At 37.5% G+C, this 18396-nt stretch overlaps 1 protein-coding gene across 4 annotated transcripts; it reads left to right on the top strand.

The window, feature by feature from the left end:
* Positions 1 to 5939: 5939 nt before the first annotated feature.
* Positions 5940 to 18307, top strand: cracr2b (calcium release activated channel regulator 2B). 4 transcript variants are annotated; one of them, XM_067380555.1, is made up of 16 exons: positions 5940 to 6495; positions 6657 to 6768; positions 7277 to 7415; positions 7605 to 7751; positions 8122 to 8212; positions 9009 to 9104; positions 9189 to 9376; positions 11133 to 11204; positions 11466 to 11520; positions 12698 to 12777; positions 14300 to 14429; positions 14655 to 14781; positions 14871 to 14952; positions 15978 to 16092; positions 18012 to 18151; positions 18234 to 18307. In XM_067380555.1, exons 1-15 carry the CDS (start codon positions 6076 to 6078, stop codon positions 18069 to 18071), a joined length of 1914 nt encoding a protein of 637 aa, XP_067236656.1. In that variant the 5' UTR covers positions 5940 to 6075; the 3' UTR covers positions 18072 to 18151; positions 18234 to 18307. The 4 variants fall into 4 exon arrangements, with proteins under 4 accessions (XP_067236656.1, XP_067236657.1, XP_067236658.1 ...); XM_067380556.1 differs by having other exon boundaries at positions 18237 to 18283; XM_067380557.1 differs by lacking the exons at positions 18012 to 18151; positions 18234 to 18307 and having other exon boundaries at positions 14655 to 14777.
* Positions 18308 to 18396: the final 89 nt, after the last annotated feature.

Genomic DNA, 18396 nt, shown 5'->3' with positions numbered 1-18396 from the left:
TTCCAAACAGAACCTTTCATAAATGTGTTAAAAGTGACAACACTTTTTGTAGCACAGATACCCTGCAATGGCATTTAAATGCTTATTGTATGAATATTTTAGGCTTAGTTAAGCTAGTGTGCTCTAAAACAATGATAAAATTCGTATTTAGAAGATATAAGCATTCAAAACTTAGTCTCTCACTTCCGCCTAAATGGATCAATGATTTTGATGACATCATGCTGCACTTCAGCTTCTCTTCAGATTTTCTGTCCAATCAAATGCGCTTTAGAATCTAAAGCGTCCCGCCCCGTACATTATAAATAGACGCTGAAGCTGTGGCTAAATCGGTCATTTGTTCACACATTTACTATTTTTTACATGGTGAATGGCACATAGTGCACTATATACGATTCAGACGTAAATTCAGTGTAAATAATGCTTTCCATTTTCGCGTTAGTGTCACGTGAACCGCCGCAGCGCGCACACAGTTTACTGCTATCAACGAATATACACTAACAAGAAGCGACACTCAATAGAACGTTCCATTGAAACACCAGCGCCCAGCAGCAGCCCTGCGTTTCCGCCATTTTGGGGTGAAAGCGAGTTGCAGTCCACTAGTTTCTATGGCAATATCAGCTGCTTTGTTAAAACAAAACGTACATTAAAGCTGAAATCCAATCTGAATGATGACAATACAGAATAAAATACTATCACTAGTGATCATCAGATCCTTTTAACAATTTATTTTACACACTTTGTGTTTAAGTCTTCCACTTTTTTCACAAAACCTTTGCTCTCTAGAAACCCAGTCAGTTTGGGTTAAAATTCTTTAAAAGTCTTATAAATACTGAATTATTACCAACATATGGAATTAAATTAAGGACATGCATCAGAAAAAATTGGGAATGTTGGACAAATAAATATATGAATATAACAGCTTGATTTTGTTGTCTAATGTCCATTAAAGCAAAAGTGTCCAAAAGTGTGAATTATGCGATAACGGACACAGCAATGCATCATGTATTATAAGATCATTATGTTTGTAGCGTGATCCATTAAAACATGCAATATAGTACGGAAGAGGATTAGGGCCAAGAAATAATAAAAAAATAAAACCGAGATTAAAGTTGTTAAATTACGAGAAAAAAACATGTTACATTTCAAGAAAAAAGTTGAGATAAACTGTTGAGAATAAAGTCATTAAATTACGTGAAAAAAAGTTGTTAAATTACAAGAACAAATTTGTTAAATTACGAATTTGTTCTCATAATTTAACAACTTTTTTTCTCGTAATTTATTAAGTTTATTCTCAACATTTTATTTCGTCTTTTTTCTCGAAATTTAACGAGTTTTTTCTCAAAATTTAACAACTTTAATCTCAAGATGGTTTTATTTTTTATTATTGTTTGGCCCTAATCCTCTTCCGTAATATAGCCTATTTCAATTCAGACCATTACAATTACTCCACTAAGTCTCAAATATATTGTTTGATGCAAACATGATGATCTTAAATTTATTCATTATTAATTTACTATTAATAAATGGGTAAAGTTGCATAAAATGGAAATACTCAATAAAGAAGACGTTACCTCAGATGGTTGAATGGTTGGATTCCACAACTGGTAAAATAAAACATATATAAGACAATACAACATTTACTGTAGGAGCCATACAATTTACTGGTGACTTAATTTAAAAAACTGTTCTATTGCGCTTCTGATTTGGCAGTGAAATTCGCCGATTTTGGGTGTGTAAGATGTGAAGGATTCTATGGTCCAGTATTTTAACCCCATAATGGCGGCCGCACTACCGGAGCGCCATCTAGTGGCTGTTACCCAAAAAAATATCAAAGTGTCGCCTCTTGGGTTGTATACTCTTTGTTTCGGAGGTGCAAGTCTGACTGTTTCTATAGAAACCGGAGCTTCTAATGGCCGCTGCAGCGACACAATGACTTTACCAATTGTCGATTGCCGCCATATTGCACGTTTCACTTTCTCCCATTCAAAACAATACGAGTGACGCATATTGTGTTATTCTATAGTCTTTGATCATATGCACGAGTCAGCGCAGACTATAAAACATATCAGACCCATTTGAATTCTGCACAGAATGCTTTATTTTAAAATCAATATGGAGGAGACTAGGAAGATAAACGGTTAGATATTAGAATGACATTTAAAATTTGAATGGCTCTGGCTGAGCTGCGATAATTAAACGCTATTGGCTATTTTTTAAAAGGGGAGGAGCTCTTCTATATGTCCCGCCCTGTCCTCCTTTTTCAGTTGAAATTACATCAACACATTGAATAATGCAAAGCGTTTCATTTAAAATTGGGGCCATCTACATATTGTATGTTGTACCTAAATAAGGTTCAACCAAATTGTTCCTTCAAGTAACTGCATGAAAATTTTTTATTTAACTGTTGGGGCCCTTGTGATTGTGTCTTGTTTTATCTTCTTGCCAGTTTTATATGATCTGTGTATATATGGCTTCCCAGATATCACTGATTCAAATCACTCATCATCGCTCTGAGCGATTGTTCCAACCACAACCCAATCCATTAATTCATTAGGCAAATATTCCATGTTGCATACGACCTGTGGTCATTTAGTCTGGAGGTATTTCCCCAGCGTCCTGACCTCATCCGCATGGGAATCATAAACTCGTGATTGTGAGTAATAGCTCTGTCTATGTAAACTGAGCTAAAGTCTTTATTTGCATCTTACTTTGTTTTCACACACTCCCTCTCACAGTCCTGTCACATGACTTCATCCTGTTTTACAGTGCACATCCTGGAGAGAGAAATGAAACTGTGCCTTGTTTGGAGAGTTACTGGATTTCTACATGTTTATTGTAATTTGAGAGATGACCATCGGTAGCAGGTGGACGTATTTGTTCATGGCATGAGAGGGAGTGTCCTGGGCGTAAATCTTAATGCCACGTCCATATATCCATGTGAAATTCCCATGTGCTTTGTTTCTGCAATGTTTCCCACCAGCCTGCTGATTATGTAACAGTTGTGGCCTATCATCGAATAAATGTTAAACGAATTTGGCCATTTTGAGATTATTAGCATTTGCAGATAACCGTTTCTTCTTTGATAAACACAAATGTGTCCGTTTTGAAGTCTACCAACATCCAGGTCAATAGATAAAGAGTGGCAGGATAATATATCAGACAATATGCCAATTTACTGATTTTCTAACTGATTCTTCTATCTTATATTAACTGATTCTTGAATTAACATGTTGTGTAAATGTGTTATCAGTTACCTGTTATTCCCTATGGGGACCAAATGTCCCCAAAAGGATAGTAATACCAGTAAATTTTGACATTTCTTTGGTCCCCATGAGGAAAACAGCTTATAAATCATACTGTACAGAATGAAATGTTTTGAAAATCTAAAAAAGCAGAAAGTTTTCTGTGATGGGTAGGGTTAGGTGATAGAATATACAGTTTATACAGTATAAAATTAATTACGTTTATGAAATGTACCCATAAAACATGGAAACCACTGTGTGTGTGCGTGCGTTTGTGTGTTTTTCAATCATGACAACTCTTGGAATAGATTTAGCATGTTATTAAATATGGCATAAAGGAACACTCATAATAGGCTAATTTTCCAACTCTCCTAGAGTTAAACAGTTGAGTTTTACCGTTTTCGAATCCATTCAGCCGATCTCCGGGTCTTGCGGTACCACTTTTAGCATAGCTTAGCATAGTTCATTGAATCAGATTGGTCATTTTTGAGCGAGATGCTAATGGTCTAAAGAGTTTCGATATTTAAAACTTGACTCTTCTTTAGTTACATTGTGTACGGACAGAAAATGAAAAGTTGTGATTTTCTAGGACGATATGGCTAGGAACTATACTCTCATTCCGGCGTAATAAGGTGCAATGATATTATGCAGTGTCTCTCACAAATGTCTCGATGGTTGCAAGGCACACTTCCCATGCAAGCAGGCGATCACAGGCGCTGCGTAATATCATTGCGCCTGCTGCACACATGGTATGGCAGCAAAGTTCCTTGATTATTACGCCAGAATAAGAGTATAGTTCCTAGCCATATCGTCCTAGAAAATCACAACTTTTCATTTTCTGTCCGTACACAATGTAACTAAAGAAGAGTCAAGTTTTAAATATCGAAACTCTTTAGACCATTAGCATCTCGCTCAAAAATGACCAATCTGATTCAATGAACTATGCTAAGCTATGCTAAAAGTGGTACAGCCAGACCTGGAGATCGGCTGAATGGATTCGAAAACGGTAAAACTCAACTGTTCAACTCTAGGGGAGCTGGAAAATGAGCCTATTTTCAAAAAAAGTGAAGTGTTCCTTTAATGTATTTGGTCTTAGCGGACTAGATCTGCTACGCTGCTGCTGCAGAGCAAGTATGGACTTGCTCCTGCCAACAGATACACAGAAACGCTGTTGTGAGTATGTAAGAAATGCTGCTGCTGCTGCATAAATAGACATACATAAATCCCATAGCAGATCTAGGCAGGTGGAGCTGGGGAGGTGGAGGGGTTCAGAGGAACTCTGATAGTGCACTGCAGCTTACAGCAAACACTGAACCAGACTATTTAAAGGTTTAGCTCACCTAAAAATGAAAATTCTGTCATCATTTACTCACCCTCAAGTTGTTTCAAGCCTGTATGAATTTCTTTGGGGTTTCTTTCATACTATGGAAGTCAGTTGGGCCCATTAAATTCTTTAAAATATCTTCTTTTGTGTTAAGCAGAAGAAAGAAATTCATACAGGTTTGGAACAACTTGAAGGTGAATAAATGATGACAGAATTTTCATTTTGGGGTGAACTATCCCTTTAAATATTGAGCAAGCAATCTCATTGGCTACAGGGTCAGAAGAGGCCAATCAGCTTGTGCCATGCAGTAATGATGTGATTGTTTGCAAATTGCATGTAAAGGACTGATCAGCCTCAGGCTTTAGAGTTTCATGACTGAACTAGATATATGTTATGTTAATAATATGAATACATATTATAATAATATATAAATAATATTAAAATAACTGATTCTGTCAGCAGTGGTATCAGTTTTCAGACTATATCCTGTGAATTTCCCAGCTCTTAGAAATGTGGAGCAGGTCACTCAGGCAGCCTGGACATTTACTGAGGGAGGAGTTCTGTTTTCTTTAGCTCCCAAATCACAAAACCATCCATGTGATCGCAACTGCTGCATAATATCAGACAAACACAGATGTCATTTAGATATGACGTGTGCTATACAGTACTGAGTGATTCAGGTCAGAAAGCAGCATGGCACCTGTTTGAAGGACTGTTTAACATCCTGGTTAATGTTTATTTGAGGATATGCCTTCAGCATATTCCATTAATAAAGATTGATTAACTCAAGTCAGCGTTTAACCTCAGACCAAATCGCAGTTTAAAGTGCAATAATAATAATGCAACATTAGCTGAATGCAAGGTCAATGTTCTAACCACTTGCAAAACAACAAATTTCTTGCATAAAGTATTTTTTCCCATCCTTATTAAAGATGAAATGCAATATTTAAAACATTTTTTAATAGTTTTACAGTTTTTATAGTTTGTATGTCTACTGTATAGGTATTTGGAGAAGGATTTTGGACTAATGAGATTTCACTGTGGATGTGACAGATCAAAAATAGAGACTAACAAAATGTCTTGTTTTATGTTATTCGTCACGCTTGTGGCTGATTAGGACAAGAACTATGAGATAAGATTGTTTTCTTATCATTGTTTGACCATGTTAGCAACATTTATTACAAGCTCCTTATCTTATAAAGCCCTTTTTATAAAGTTTTGATTTTTGGCATGGTTTTCATGCTTGAATATTAAAAAAAAAAAGCATTATTTTCCTCATATTTTCCATTGTTGCAGCTCCTCCCTTCCCAGTCTGTCAGTAACACTCTGTTTAATTCCCGTCTCTATGAAGCCCCTCCTCCTGAAAAGCACAATGTGCTCTGATAGGTTGGCTGGATCAATGTGTTATGATTGGTCAAGCGTGTTTGTGAATTGTCCCGCCCCTTACCATAAATGGCAGTTTCAACACACTACTAACTAACTCAACCAGGCCCCGCCCCTTTATTCCCCATGGGCAGGGATTATGTAAATGAGGAACATTGTGACGTGTTCGTTCCTGGAAGAAAACTCAAGAGTATGCAAGAGTTCAGAAACAGTGACACTGATATAGAGAATAACTCCTGCAGGAGTTTTGGGACTTCTCAAGCTCAAACAGCAACATTACAAACTAAAGAAAGCTTTCCGTCTCTTTCTGCAGTCATGTCCAGCTGGCTGAAGGACGGTGAGGTGTTGGAGGGGACGGGCAGCGGTCAGATGTCCCCCAGATCCAGACTGCGGAGCCCCTTGCCGGGTCGAAAGTCGAGGTTACAGTCATCCAGCGAATCGCCCTCTCCTGGCTCAGACAGGCAGGACAGAATGAGCAAAGCTAAAGAGCTCTTTGAGCTCTGTGATAAAGAGGGGAAGGGATTCATCACGAAGAGAGACATGCAGGTGAGACAGGACAGGGTGGTGGCGTTAATCGACGTTATACGATTCCTTTAATAGCTCCAAAGCTGTACTAGGGATGTACGATATATCAGTGACCATATTGATAATGCTTTTCAGTGCTCTTAACTCTGTTTAATGTGTCTAATTATGTTTAAATCCACCAGTGGCTACAGCAAGAGCTTCCTCTGTCTCCTGAGCAGTTGGAATCAGTGTTTGAGAGTTTGGACAGAGACAAAAATGGTTACCTTACACCCCTTGAGTTCCACACAGGTCTAGGTTAGTGTGCATGACTATTAAAATATTTTTTTTAAAAGTGCATTTATTTTTTATAAAGCATGTGTGTGTGTGTGTATATATATATATATATATATATATATATATATATATTTAAAAATTTATTTTAAAATAAATTATTTTAAAATTATTTTATTTTTTATAAATATTTATATTATTTCTATTATTCTATTTCTTAATTAAAATAAAATATTAAAGTCTTAAATATACTATATATATTTATATATAGTTTTTATATATATAATATGTATAAACTAATAAAAATATAAATTTTCATTTTTTTAGTAATCTTGAGCTTCAGCTTAATTTATTTCAGCTAGTAGTAAAGGCAACATTTTTCAAGTTTTTCATCTAATATTTAAAATTTCTTTTATTTCAGCTTTTTTTAAATATAAATATTGCTTACCATCTCGCATACTATTTTTAAAAAAAGTAGTATGCAGTATAGTATACTATGTTTAATATACATTCATTAAAATCTCTAAATAAGGAGAGCTTGTTGGTTGCGGGCCGGAGGAGAGAACGAGGAACGGAGAAGGACAGATAGTCGGGGAGGAGCAGATAGAGCCGGCAGAAATCCGATTCTCACACATCCTCATGGAGCTGGGAGCTGATAAACTCTTCAAAGAGTGAGTAAATACACACAGCTGTGGTCACTACCGTGTAACAGATAAGATAACAAATAAACTTGCTTGTATGTTTGACGTTTAAATCAATACTAGCTTGAAAAAGCTAACATGATGTTATTGTTAACATTTGGGTTAAGGTTTCTGGGCTTTCAATCTACCGAAAGTCTAATGATTTTGTTGTTGTGTTAGTCAGTGGGAGTTGTGTACTCTGTGGAGTGAGCTCCAGAGAGACAAACCTGAGCTGCTGGGTGTTTTGGAGGAGGTTCTGTCCTACACTGTCTCTCATCTTCAGGACGCACTCAAAGAGAGAGACAATTTAGAACAGGCATTGCGCAGGTCAGCCCTCATTCGGGTCCTCGGACCCCATTGCACTCTTCATCTGCATCTGAAATGGCATGCTCTCAAGTAATCACTCTGTGACCGCTAAAAATGTACATTCTAAATAGTATGAATGTAATCCAGACATACTATATCAGCCATGTTGTCATGTGACAGTAAAGTGTCCATCACATGCACACTTCAGAATTTTGCCGGAAGTAGTAGGTCACCCACTGTAAATTCAGACATACTTCTTTTGTCACATACTGTTTTTCGCCTGCTATATAGTAGGGAAGTATGCGATTTCAGATTCCTTGATGTAAATTAAACACATCCATTATCTGTCTTGAGATAAAGGAAGTGTTCTGAGTGTTTAAATGTCCTGCAGGAGAGAGGAAGATCATGACAGAGTGGTTCGGTCCATGTATGAAGACATGGAGACTCAGTTAAAAGAAGAGAGAGAGAAACGACAAGCTCTGGTAAATACACACACAGTATAAATATGAAGTACAGGTTTAAGCCGTGTGACAAACATCTGGCATGAGAACTGTGGTTATTTTATTTAGAGAACAATAATATTAGAGGAAATATTGTTCATGGTGATTCTGATGATAATAATGGTGGTATTGATGATGGTGATTATTATAATGATATTGATTTTGATTATGATGGAGATAATAATGTTCTTGGTGCTTATGATGTTGGTAATCATGATGGTTATGATAATAATGGTAATGGTGATAATTATAATGATATTGATTATGATTGTTATGAAGGAGATAATGTTCATAGTGCTTATGATGTTGGTAATCATATTGTTCATGGTGGTTATGATAGTAATGGTGATGACAATTATAGTGGTATTAATGATGCAAATTATTATGTTATGATATTGTTCCTGGTGATTATGATAATGATGGTGATAATAATATTGTTTTTGGTGATTATGATACCAGTGGTTGATAATCTTATAGTTAGTTCATGGTGATTATGATAGTAATGGTGACTGATGACAGTGATTGTAATATTAATGATTGTGATTATCATGGTGATTTATTTTCTTGTTCATGGTGATTATTATAACACTTATAACATTGATGTGATGGTGATGATTACATGGTTATAAAGAAGGTGACGAAGTGATGCTCATGGCAATGTAATAATGATATTCATAAAGGGCAGTAATGAAGGTAATAACAATATTGATGATGGTAATGTGATTTTGGTGATGTGATGAGGATGATGGTGGTGATGTTGGTCTGTTCTGTGATGAAGGACAGCATGAGGCAGGGAGACAAGAAAGAGCAGTTACTACAGGAACTGAGGACGCGAGAACAAGAACTTGAGTTCACACTCACCAAACAAAGAGAGGTACAGACTCCTCATTCACTCGCCAACATGTGTGATTTATTAAACCTGCTGGAGGTTTATCTCAACCTACCTGTGTGTGTGTAGTTGGAGAGCAGGATCAATACTCTGAGCAGTGATCAGGCTGGCGCTCGTGGGGAGAACCGCCGACTGCACAACATCAACCAGGAACTGCAGGATCAACTTGACCAGAGCCGAGAGGAACTTCAGCATGCTCTGAGCCAACTGCAACAACTACAGAACACCATCAAACAACAGCAGAGGGGCAAAGAGAGGTGGCTTTTAACAAGTGTTAATTACTGTACGAAAATGCACTGTTTGCATTATTACTACTACTACTACACTCTTAAGGGTTTTTTATTTGCGATAATGCCATAGAAGAACCATTTTTGGTTCCCCAAAGAACCTTTCAGTGAACATTCTAAAAAGAACTTTGTGTTTTCTTAGTATAAAGAACATTTTAAGAATCTAAGGATCCTTTTTCCACTCAAGAACCTTTTGTGCAATGGAAAGATTCCATGGATGATCATCAATTCCAATAAAGAACCTTTTGTTTTAAGAGTGTAATAATAAATATAGCTGCGAGCAGCAATTATCAGGGTTCAAACGCTTTAAGCCCTTTAAGCACATGTGTAAAAAGGTATAAGGTTTTAATTAGCAAGCCTGTAACCATCTCGATCATAGATGGAATAGACCATTTACACCAAATACAGGCAATTTACCATAGGAAATTTATGGTTTATAAAAGTTTAACAGTTATCGAGGTTGAGCCAAAAACCTACGACTAGTTCAACAAAGTTATTTTTTTAAATAATCTCTAATATTTAACAAATGATTGGATGGGCAGCGGCGGTCCTAGAAGCAAAGTTGCTCAGGAGTGCGTTTCCCGAAAGCATCATTAGCCAACTATGGTTGTAAGTCCCATTGAACTCTATTGGTAACGACGGAACTTGCAACCATAGTTCGCTTTGGGAAACGCACCCCAGAATGAGGAGTTCTACCATGTGGTGCGAATGTCGTGGGCGTGCACGAGAAGTCGTGGAATACACGACCCTTTGCGCATGTGAAAACACGAAGGCACCCTCCGGCGGCCAATTTGTTTCGAATTTCTCACAGGACTCTAGGGTCATGAGTCAAACAGGCCCAGCTAGTTTCGTTTCGATCGCCCTCCATTAACCTTGTCTGATAGTTGCTCAAACTTCAGTGGCCGATGGCAGACATGTTTTTTGAGACGCGTCAATGTCCTCATAAGCAGTCATGGCACCTCGGACAAAGACACTGCATGCCAATTTTCAAGTCAATCAGACCAACGGTGAAGTAGTTTTAGCCGTTTTGATGGTTTTTTTTCCCTGTTATAGCACCATCATGTGGCCAGTCGCCATGTCCTTTATCACACGACCACAGAATGAGCTCTTACATAGCTGTACTAAGTTTGGTGAAAATAACTCATTATGTTCATGAGTTATAGCCATTTTAGTAAAAGTGGCTCCACCCACTTCAAACGTTTTGGCGGCTCTTAGGGACCATGAATCGGAATTTCAACTACTTTTTTTTTAATAACTATTAACAATCAGACTCCAGAGAATCTCGCTGCACTGGTTTGTTTCCGATCCGGTCAAAAACCTAGGAGTAGTTTGCAAAAGTATGTTTTTCAAAAAATCCAAAATACCTGAAAATTTCGGACACATGCATCTTGTCCGTCTTGAGCCAAGGATTCCAGCCTTGGCCTAATGGTTTAAGTACTTTTAACCGCTGTAGCGCCCCTGTCAGGCCGATCAGGACAAGCCTTGTTGACATTGTAGATGATGTGAGTACTACCAGTCCTCAAAGTTTCAAGTCTCTACAACTTACCGTTTAGTCACTTTTATGGGAGAATGCTGATCCTTGGAAATTTTAACAATTACAATAGGGTTTCAGCGCTACACGCTTGAACCCCTAAAAAGTAGTGATCAAGCAAACATAATCTGCTATTTCCTGCTGATAAGCATGTGTATTTTCCATGTCTCACTGTTTGATTCTCTGTCACAACAGAGAAGTCCTGAAAGTGTCCCGAAACATGCAGAAGGAACGGGAAAGCCTCATAAGACAGCTGGACCTGCTCAGGTAGGACGGAGCAGACTGACCTGGTCTCACCTTTTAGTGTGCAGCGTGATGAGTTCAAGTGTTCAAGTGTAGGCGTGTGTGAATTTTTGAAAGATAAGGCCATAAGAATTGACCAATCAAAACACAAACCGAACAGATGCAGGTTTAGGATGGTTGATCAGTCATTAGTCCATTTTATTGATAACATTTGCTATCTACATTCTGAGGCTGTAAAAGTCTTCTGAGTAGAAATGTAACTTATTCTCACTCTCTTTTATTTAGGGACATGAACAAGCGTCTTCGGGATGATAAAGATGCCCATCAGACACAGAAGATGGTTAGTCAAAAACACCCCTTCACGTCCCTCACCCATTACCCACCATGCCGCTGTGTGCACGCCTTCTCGCCGTGGGCGCGTTCTTTTTATCCGTATTAACCCTGCCTTATGTGCATGTAACATTACCCACGTGCAGCTAAAATGTGAATGGATCCATTCAGCTGGATGTATTTCTCTGGGTTTCCGTGAGCCCATGATCCCTCAGGAATTCGAAAGCTTCCGGATGATGCCAGCCACACCCTCTTCTGGAATATTCACATTTTCCAGGCGCAGCTCTGTTCATGTTATTCTTGGGAGAGCCTGTTTCATTCATCAGCCTCTTAGAGGAACAACAACAAATGACTTGAAGGAAACTTTGTATGGATTAACGCGTCACACCGCATACGTCTCGGAGAAGACCTCTTGTGGAACATTTGAGGCTGTGAATATGGAATTTAGCCAATTCTCCAGTGAAACGGCTCACATTTGGAGAAAGATTGTTTCTTGTTTGGTCTGTTACATAAACAAGTGTGATTCCAAAAGAACCTTCCGCATGGTAAATTTCTGCTTCAGAAGAGCCCTTTTTTTCTTTTCATAATGCCCCCTTTTTTCTTTCTTCACAAAGAAAGTCAAAAAATAGAAAGGAAGCATAAATAACACCTAATTTACCATTTAAATTTCAGGGCCTTGAAACAGGGCACTTTACCTCATTAACTCTTATTGTATTTCATATTTGTCATTTAATACAGTTTCATTTGGTAGTTTCTTTTGAAATGAGCAGTTCTGTCCAATGACAGTTTATGTGTTTGGTCTCTGATTGACGCAAAAAGAACAAAATGTAGATTTATTAAGTTGAACAAAATGGATATGTTATCAATCATCATGACGGTGAACAATAAAAATGTTTATTTGTCTTGATTCTTGTGATTATTCTGGGTGATTTACATTCATACACATACACACAAGTGCTGTCATTTCACAACCATTGCCGACCAAAGTCAAACAATGGACTTCACAGATTTTCTGATTAAAAAAATACTTAAACAAGCACCATACCTGAACCCATTTTTGCATTAATTACTTTGCTCTGGGAGACTAATATTTTTAGTTGAATTTTCTTACGTCATTCAAAACATTCTACATTCTCAATTTAAAACCGAAGCTAAAATTCTCTCATATCTCATCAACTGTTCCTCAGACAGTGCAAGTGAAGAACCCTTTGGAGAGGAAGGAATCCATACTGGGCAACTATTTCCCACCAAGGAAATCAGCAAAGAGGTGGGTTACTTACTATGCTATATGAATGCACTCTCTAATCAAACAATTTAAATATAATACACCGATCAGGCATAACATGACAGCTGAAGTGAATAACACTGATCATCTCTTCATCACGGCATCTGTTAGTGGGTGGATATATTAGGCAGCAAGTGAACATTTTGTCCTCAAAGTTGATGTTTTAGAAGCAGGAAAAATGGACAAGCGTAAAGATTTTAACAAGGGTCAAACTGTGATGGCTAGATGACTGGGTCAGAGCATCTCCAAAACCGCAGCTCTTGTGGGGTGTTCCTGGTCTCCAGTGGTCAGTATCTATCAAAAGTGCTCCAAGGAAGGAACAGCGCTGAACCGGCGACAGGGTCATGGATCATTGATGCACGTGGGGAGCGAAGGCTGGCCCGTGTGGTCCGATCCAACAGACGAGATACTGTAGCTCAAATTGCTCAAGAAGTTAATGCTGGTTCTGATAGAAAGGTGTCAGAATACACAGTGCAACTTTTTTTTGTGTATGGAGCTGTATAGCCGCAGACCAGTCAGGGTGCCAATGCTGACCCCTGTCTATCGCCAAAAGAGCCAACAGTGAAGCATCAGAACTGGACCATGGAGCAATGGAAGAAGGTGGACTGGTCTGATGAATCCATGTGGATCCATGTGGATGTTACTTTGACACGTACCACCTACCTAAGCATTGCTGCAGACCATGTACACCCTTTCATGGAAACAGTATTCCCTCCTTTCAGCAGGATAATGCGCCCTGCCACAAAGCAAAAATGGTTGAGGAATGGTTTGAGGAGCACAACAAAGAGTTTGAGGTGTTGACTTGGCCTCCAAATTCCCCAGATCTCAATCCAATGGAGCATCTGTGGGATGTGCTGAACAAACAAGTCCGATCCATGGAGGCCCTGACTCGCAACTTACAGGACTTAAAGGATCTGCTGTTAACATCTTGGTGCAGATACCACAGCACATCTTCAGGGGTCTAGAGGAGTCCATGCCTCGACGGGTCAGGGCTGTTTTGGCAGCAAAAGGGGGACCAACACAATATTAGGAAGGTGGTCATAATGTTATGCCTGATCAGTGTATGTGCCATAATTTCAATTGCAAATGTACACTTCAATTGCTATTTTCAGTCACAATCTTTAGTGATTAGCGGGATCAAATTATTATCCATAATTATTTTTCCATATTTGTTTTTCCCAATGCTGCAATCTCTCATCTATGTAGGCCTCCATTGTCGCTGTAGCTTGCATGCGTTCCGGTCTGTTCTGTTTATGCAGGTTTTCTTTGACGAATCAATGCCTCCAGGGCACGGTTCCACCTTCTGGATAAACTAATTACTGCGCATATGCGACCTGCTTGTACAAGCACACGCGGTACGGTGCACGTACAGTACTCACATACTCTTCTGATGATGAAAATCAAGTCACGTGCACTGTACGCTGACCCTTGCGTATGCGTAAAAATGTAACTATACTTTGGGCTTTAATCACATTGAAATAATTTTGATCAATTTTAATTAAAGGCAGCTGATGGAAACCTCATATGACGAAGCAGAGGATTCAGAAACCACACTAACAGATTCAAGTCCAAAGAGACTCTCTATAGCTGAACAGAGAGAAGACGAAACTACATGCCAATCAGAAAAAACTACAGTACGTATTTGTTTTTGCTGTAAAGAGAGATTTCACAAATGCTTATTTCTGTGTATGTGAGATGAACCTTGGATTTTTGCATGATGACAGATTCTGTTCTGCCACTTCCAAACACAACAAAACAAGCTGAGCTTAATTATTGATCTTATCAGTAAATCAAATATTAATCTGCTTGATGTGGCATTTGACTTTCCAGTAAAACGTTCTGTCTTCTTCCTCCTCCAGAGCGTAATGTGTGACCCACAGCGTGTGTTTAAGGTGGTGTTTTTAGGAAACTCCGCGGTGGGAAAGAGCTCGTTCATCCATCACTACTGCAGCGGTCACTTCCCCAACAACATGGCCTCAACTGTGGGTGAGACGCTGGATTTATGCCTAATTATGCTCCCACTTAATGTTAAAGCCTTTTATGTACTGACAAGTCACGTGATGTTTGATTGACAGGAGTGGATTTTCAGGTTAGGAGCGTGATGCTTGATTCCACACCAGTCGCTCTGCAGCTGTGGGACACTGCAGGACAGGAGAGGTCAGATGTCCCAGAAATGGCTTTATAGAACCAAATAAAGTGATTTAAAGAAGCTACAATGCAAAATGAATCTCACTAAAATGTTTCTTGTTAGATTAGGGTTCTGGGCTAAACCTTTATCAAATGTTACCACTGGTTATTTTTCGCCTGCTGGTTAAAGGTTGACATATTGCATTAATGATATTGGACTGAAATATTTTATACTCTACTAATGATTAAGCTGCTTTAAAGCTTTTGAGCTCCATTGAGTTCCTTTGGGAAAACATAGTGTTTATGATTACTATATAGTATATAAAATATATAATATTAATATAACACACACACAAACTTGTATATATATATATATATATATATATATATATATATATATATATATATATATATATATATTATATAGTGATTTTTCAACTTGAAATTTAGAACTATGGAAGCTCATTTCCACCACATAAAAAAATCATGCCTTTCAAAATCATAATTATGAGATGAAAATTCAAAATTATGACATAAAGAGTATAAATTAAATCGAAATTATGAGTTAAAAAGTGAAAATTATGACTTTATAAGTCAACTTTTTATCTCATAATAATGTCTTTGCATGTCATAATTTTGACTTTCTCATAATTTTCACTTTTTCATCATTACAGCAGTCAAAATTATAAAAAGTCGAAACTCAGTATTCGTAATTCATTCGTATAATTCATTCAGTAGTCATTAGACTTTTTATGTTGTAATTATGACATATAATAATAAAGATTTAATAATAATAAAAAAGATTTACCAAAACGTTATTTTTTTTCTAATGTGGCGTAAATTATATATTATATTATATATAGCACAACAGTGACTGTAAAAATGTATTTTAGGAATTAGAGTGGCAATTTAGTGTTTTGACATAGGCTTTAGTCACTGGGCTACTTTTGGGCTGTTTTTGATTGTCCATTGGTCTGGTTTTGTTACGCAGACCTGGCAACCATGCCTAAAGTACCCTAGAAGAAGCTTTATTTACCTCCATGTCGCCCCATCAGGTTCCACAGCGTCACGCAGCAGTATTTTCGCAGGGCGGATGGAATCATCGCTATGTATGATGTCACACATGAGACGTCGTTCACGGCTGTCCGCCATTGGTTGGACCAGGTGCAGGTGAGGGTAGCTTGATTCAAAAATCAGGTTTTTGCGTGTGTGGGATCGCGGTTGATCCGTACGAACCAGGCCCCACGGTTCGGAACGCATGTGACTCGCTTATTAACTGCATTTAGCCATTATATAATGAAAGTGTATTATTTTCACGTGTTTCTAAGTCTTACCCATGTAAAACATTTAAGCGTTAAAATGCAAGAAGCGGGAAATTTCGCAATCGCACGTTGTTTTCTGTGAGGCGCCTTTCAGAATGCGCGCGAACACATAATCGAGCTCTGTTTCGCGACTCCTTCAGCTTGAACGGACACGTACACACAAAATGATCTCAAAATCCCCGTCTCGACAAGTATTCTTGTATACAGTCGTTTATAAAGTCTTAAGTGAACCTAAACAGTTGAGATAACATGAGAAAGAAATCGGATGTGTTTCATCATATTGGCTCCGTGCATTTGTACATTGGTTCCGTGCATTTAGTGACGGCAGCCTAAAAATAATTGTCATTAATTGTCAAACAACTTTAATAATGATTAATCTAGATTTAATTTATAACACTATGTGTAAATACAATTATTTTTATATTTTCACATTTGTGTACATGAATACTACTGCTAGACCTAACTTTATTTGTAACAGTATTTATTATCGCTATTCTTATTTTTACCGTCTGTTTACTTGTCTTTAATGATGCTTGAACTTTATTAGTTATGAGTTTGTGCTGTGGTATCAAAGCAGCTAAATTTGTCGTTTTATTTGTAATTTATTTATTTATTTTTTGCTGATCTGAAAAATGATCAGATCCGTCACTCGAAAACCATAATATGATCCGAACCATGAGTTTTGTGATCAGTTTTATATATAAAACTGATCGGGCAAGTGATGTAGGGTGTGTGTTATATCGTAATTGTTGATTTAATCATCTGTTTCGCTGTATTTTGCCAACGAAAATAGTTGCAAAGTCCACAGAATTGTTTTGCGTCTCTGAGCAACACTTCCCGAACGAATCAGCTGTTTGAATGAATCGGTTGAATCTCAATGATTCGCTCATTATCAGTGATTCGCTGCCACCTACTGGCAGGTTTAATTTCACATTTAAAGTGTCTTCATTTTTTAAAATAATTTCAAGTAACAATATTTAAAGTTTTATATTTTCAACATTAAAAACATTTTTATGCATCTGTAACTGCTATTGACTGAATAACTTTAATACATTTTAATCTATTCTATAGTTATATAGTTATACATTAGATTACAATTTCTGTACCTGAAAATCTCCTGTTTAAACCTACTTGAAAAGCACCATTTATTTAATTTATTGTTTGTTCTGGTGTATTTATTTGTGCTATTACTCGTAATTTGATTATTTGTTACTCTTTTATTACTTACTGTTTATTTGTAACAATATTTAAAATATAAGTGAGTTAATCTAGTAGCTTTTGGTGTCATAACCCTATTTATTGAGGTTAAATGTAACAAAGACAACAAAAACAATAAATATGCTTATTTTATAGGCCCATTTTCTTGTCTTTTACTTTCATACATTTTTTGTTGTGGAGCCAGTGAAAATTTTGGCGGGGCAATTAAAAAAAATATATATATATATATATATTATAATATATTACATTTTCTCATTGAATATCCTACTTTGCTCAATATTGAGCATTCACAAATGGGTCAAATAAAAATAGTGTTTTGAATCTTGGGACAAACCCTCACAGGTGGAGATATAAATTGCCTGGGCTGGTTATATAATACATTACAGCAGCATTTGTATGCAAAAGATTTGCTTACGCTGTTTGCATACACGTCAGTGTGTAACTTTGATTTAAGGTTTGTTGTGAAATTAGAAAGAGAGTGTATTTTGAATGTGCTGTAATCTGTTTATGTTGACTGTGTATGTCTCTGTGATTGGTTTGTGGGATTAGATCATGTATCATTCTGTGTGTGCGACTGGCAGGAAAAGATGTCTGAGGGGGCGTGTGTGATGTTGCTAGGCAATAAGACAGACCTGGCGAGTGCAGACAGGCGAGAGGTGACTGGGGCACAAGGCCGCAGACTGGCGGAGGTGATGAACGACCCGCTCATCATCAGTCATTTGCCTGAGTCACTGTTTGTATAAGGAGTTTTGATGTGGTTTGTGTTGACAGCAGTACCAGGCTGAGTTTTATGAATGCAGTGCTAAGAGTGGACACCAGGTGGAAGAAGCCATGAACCACCTAACCAGGTGTGAAACAAAAAGCATTATTTCAAATTCTGTGGCCACAAGTGTCATGTCTTTTTACACTACAGTAAATAAAATTAAATCAAATC

The sequence above is a fragment of the Chanodichthys erythropterus genome, chromosome 24, assembly GCF_024489055.1.
Source record: "Chanodichthys erythropterus isolate Z2021 chromosome 24, ASM2448905v1, whole genome shotgun sequence".
In the NCBI taxonomy this organism is placed as follows: Eukaryota; Metazoa; Chordata; class Actinopteri; order Cypriniformes; family Xenocyprididae; genus Chanodichthys; species Chanodichthys erythropterus.
Note: the sequence above shows the minus strand (reverse complement) of the source record. Positions and strands in the feature narration are given on the sequence as shown.

Bases quoted from the DNA above. Each gene is read 5' to 3' on its own strand.
- cracr2b (XM_067380555.1), top strand. From the start codon at position 6,076: ATGGGCAGGGATTATGTAAATGAGGAACATTGTGACGTGTTCGTTCCT. The intron at 9,105-9,188 runs GTACAGACTCCT...GTGTGTGTGTAG, and splicing joins CACTCACCAAACAAAGAGAG to TTGGAGAGCAGGATCAATAC. The intron at 14,953-15,977 runs GTCAGATGTCCC...TCGCCCCATCAG, and splicing joins GACACTGCAGGACAGGAGAG to GTTCCACAGCGTCACGCAGC.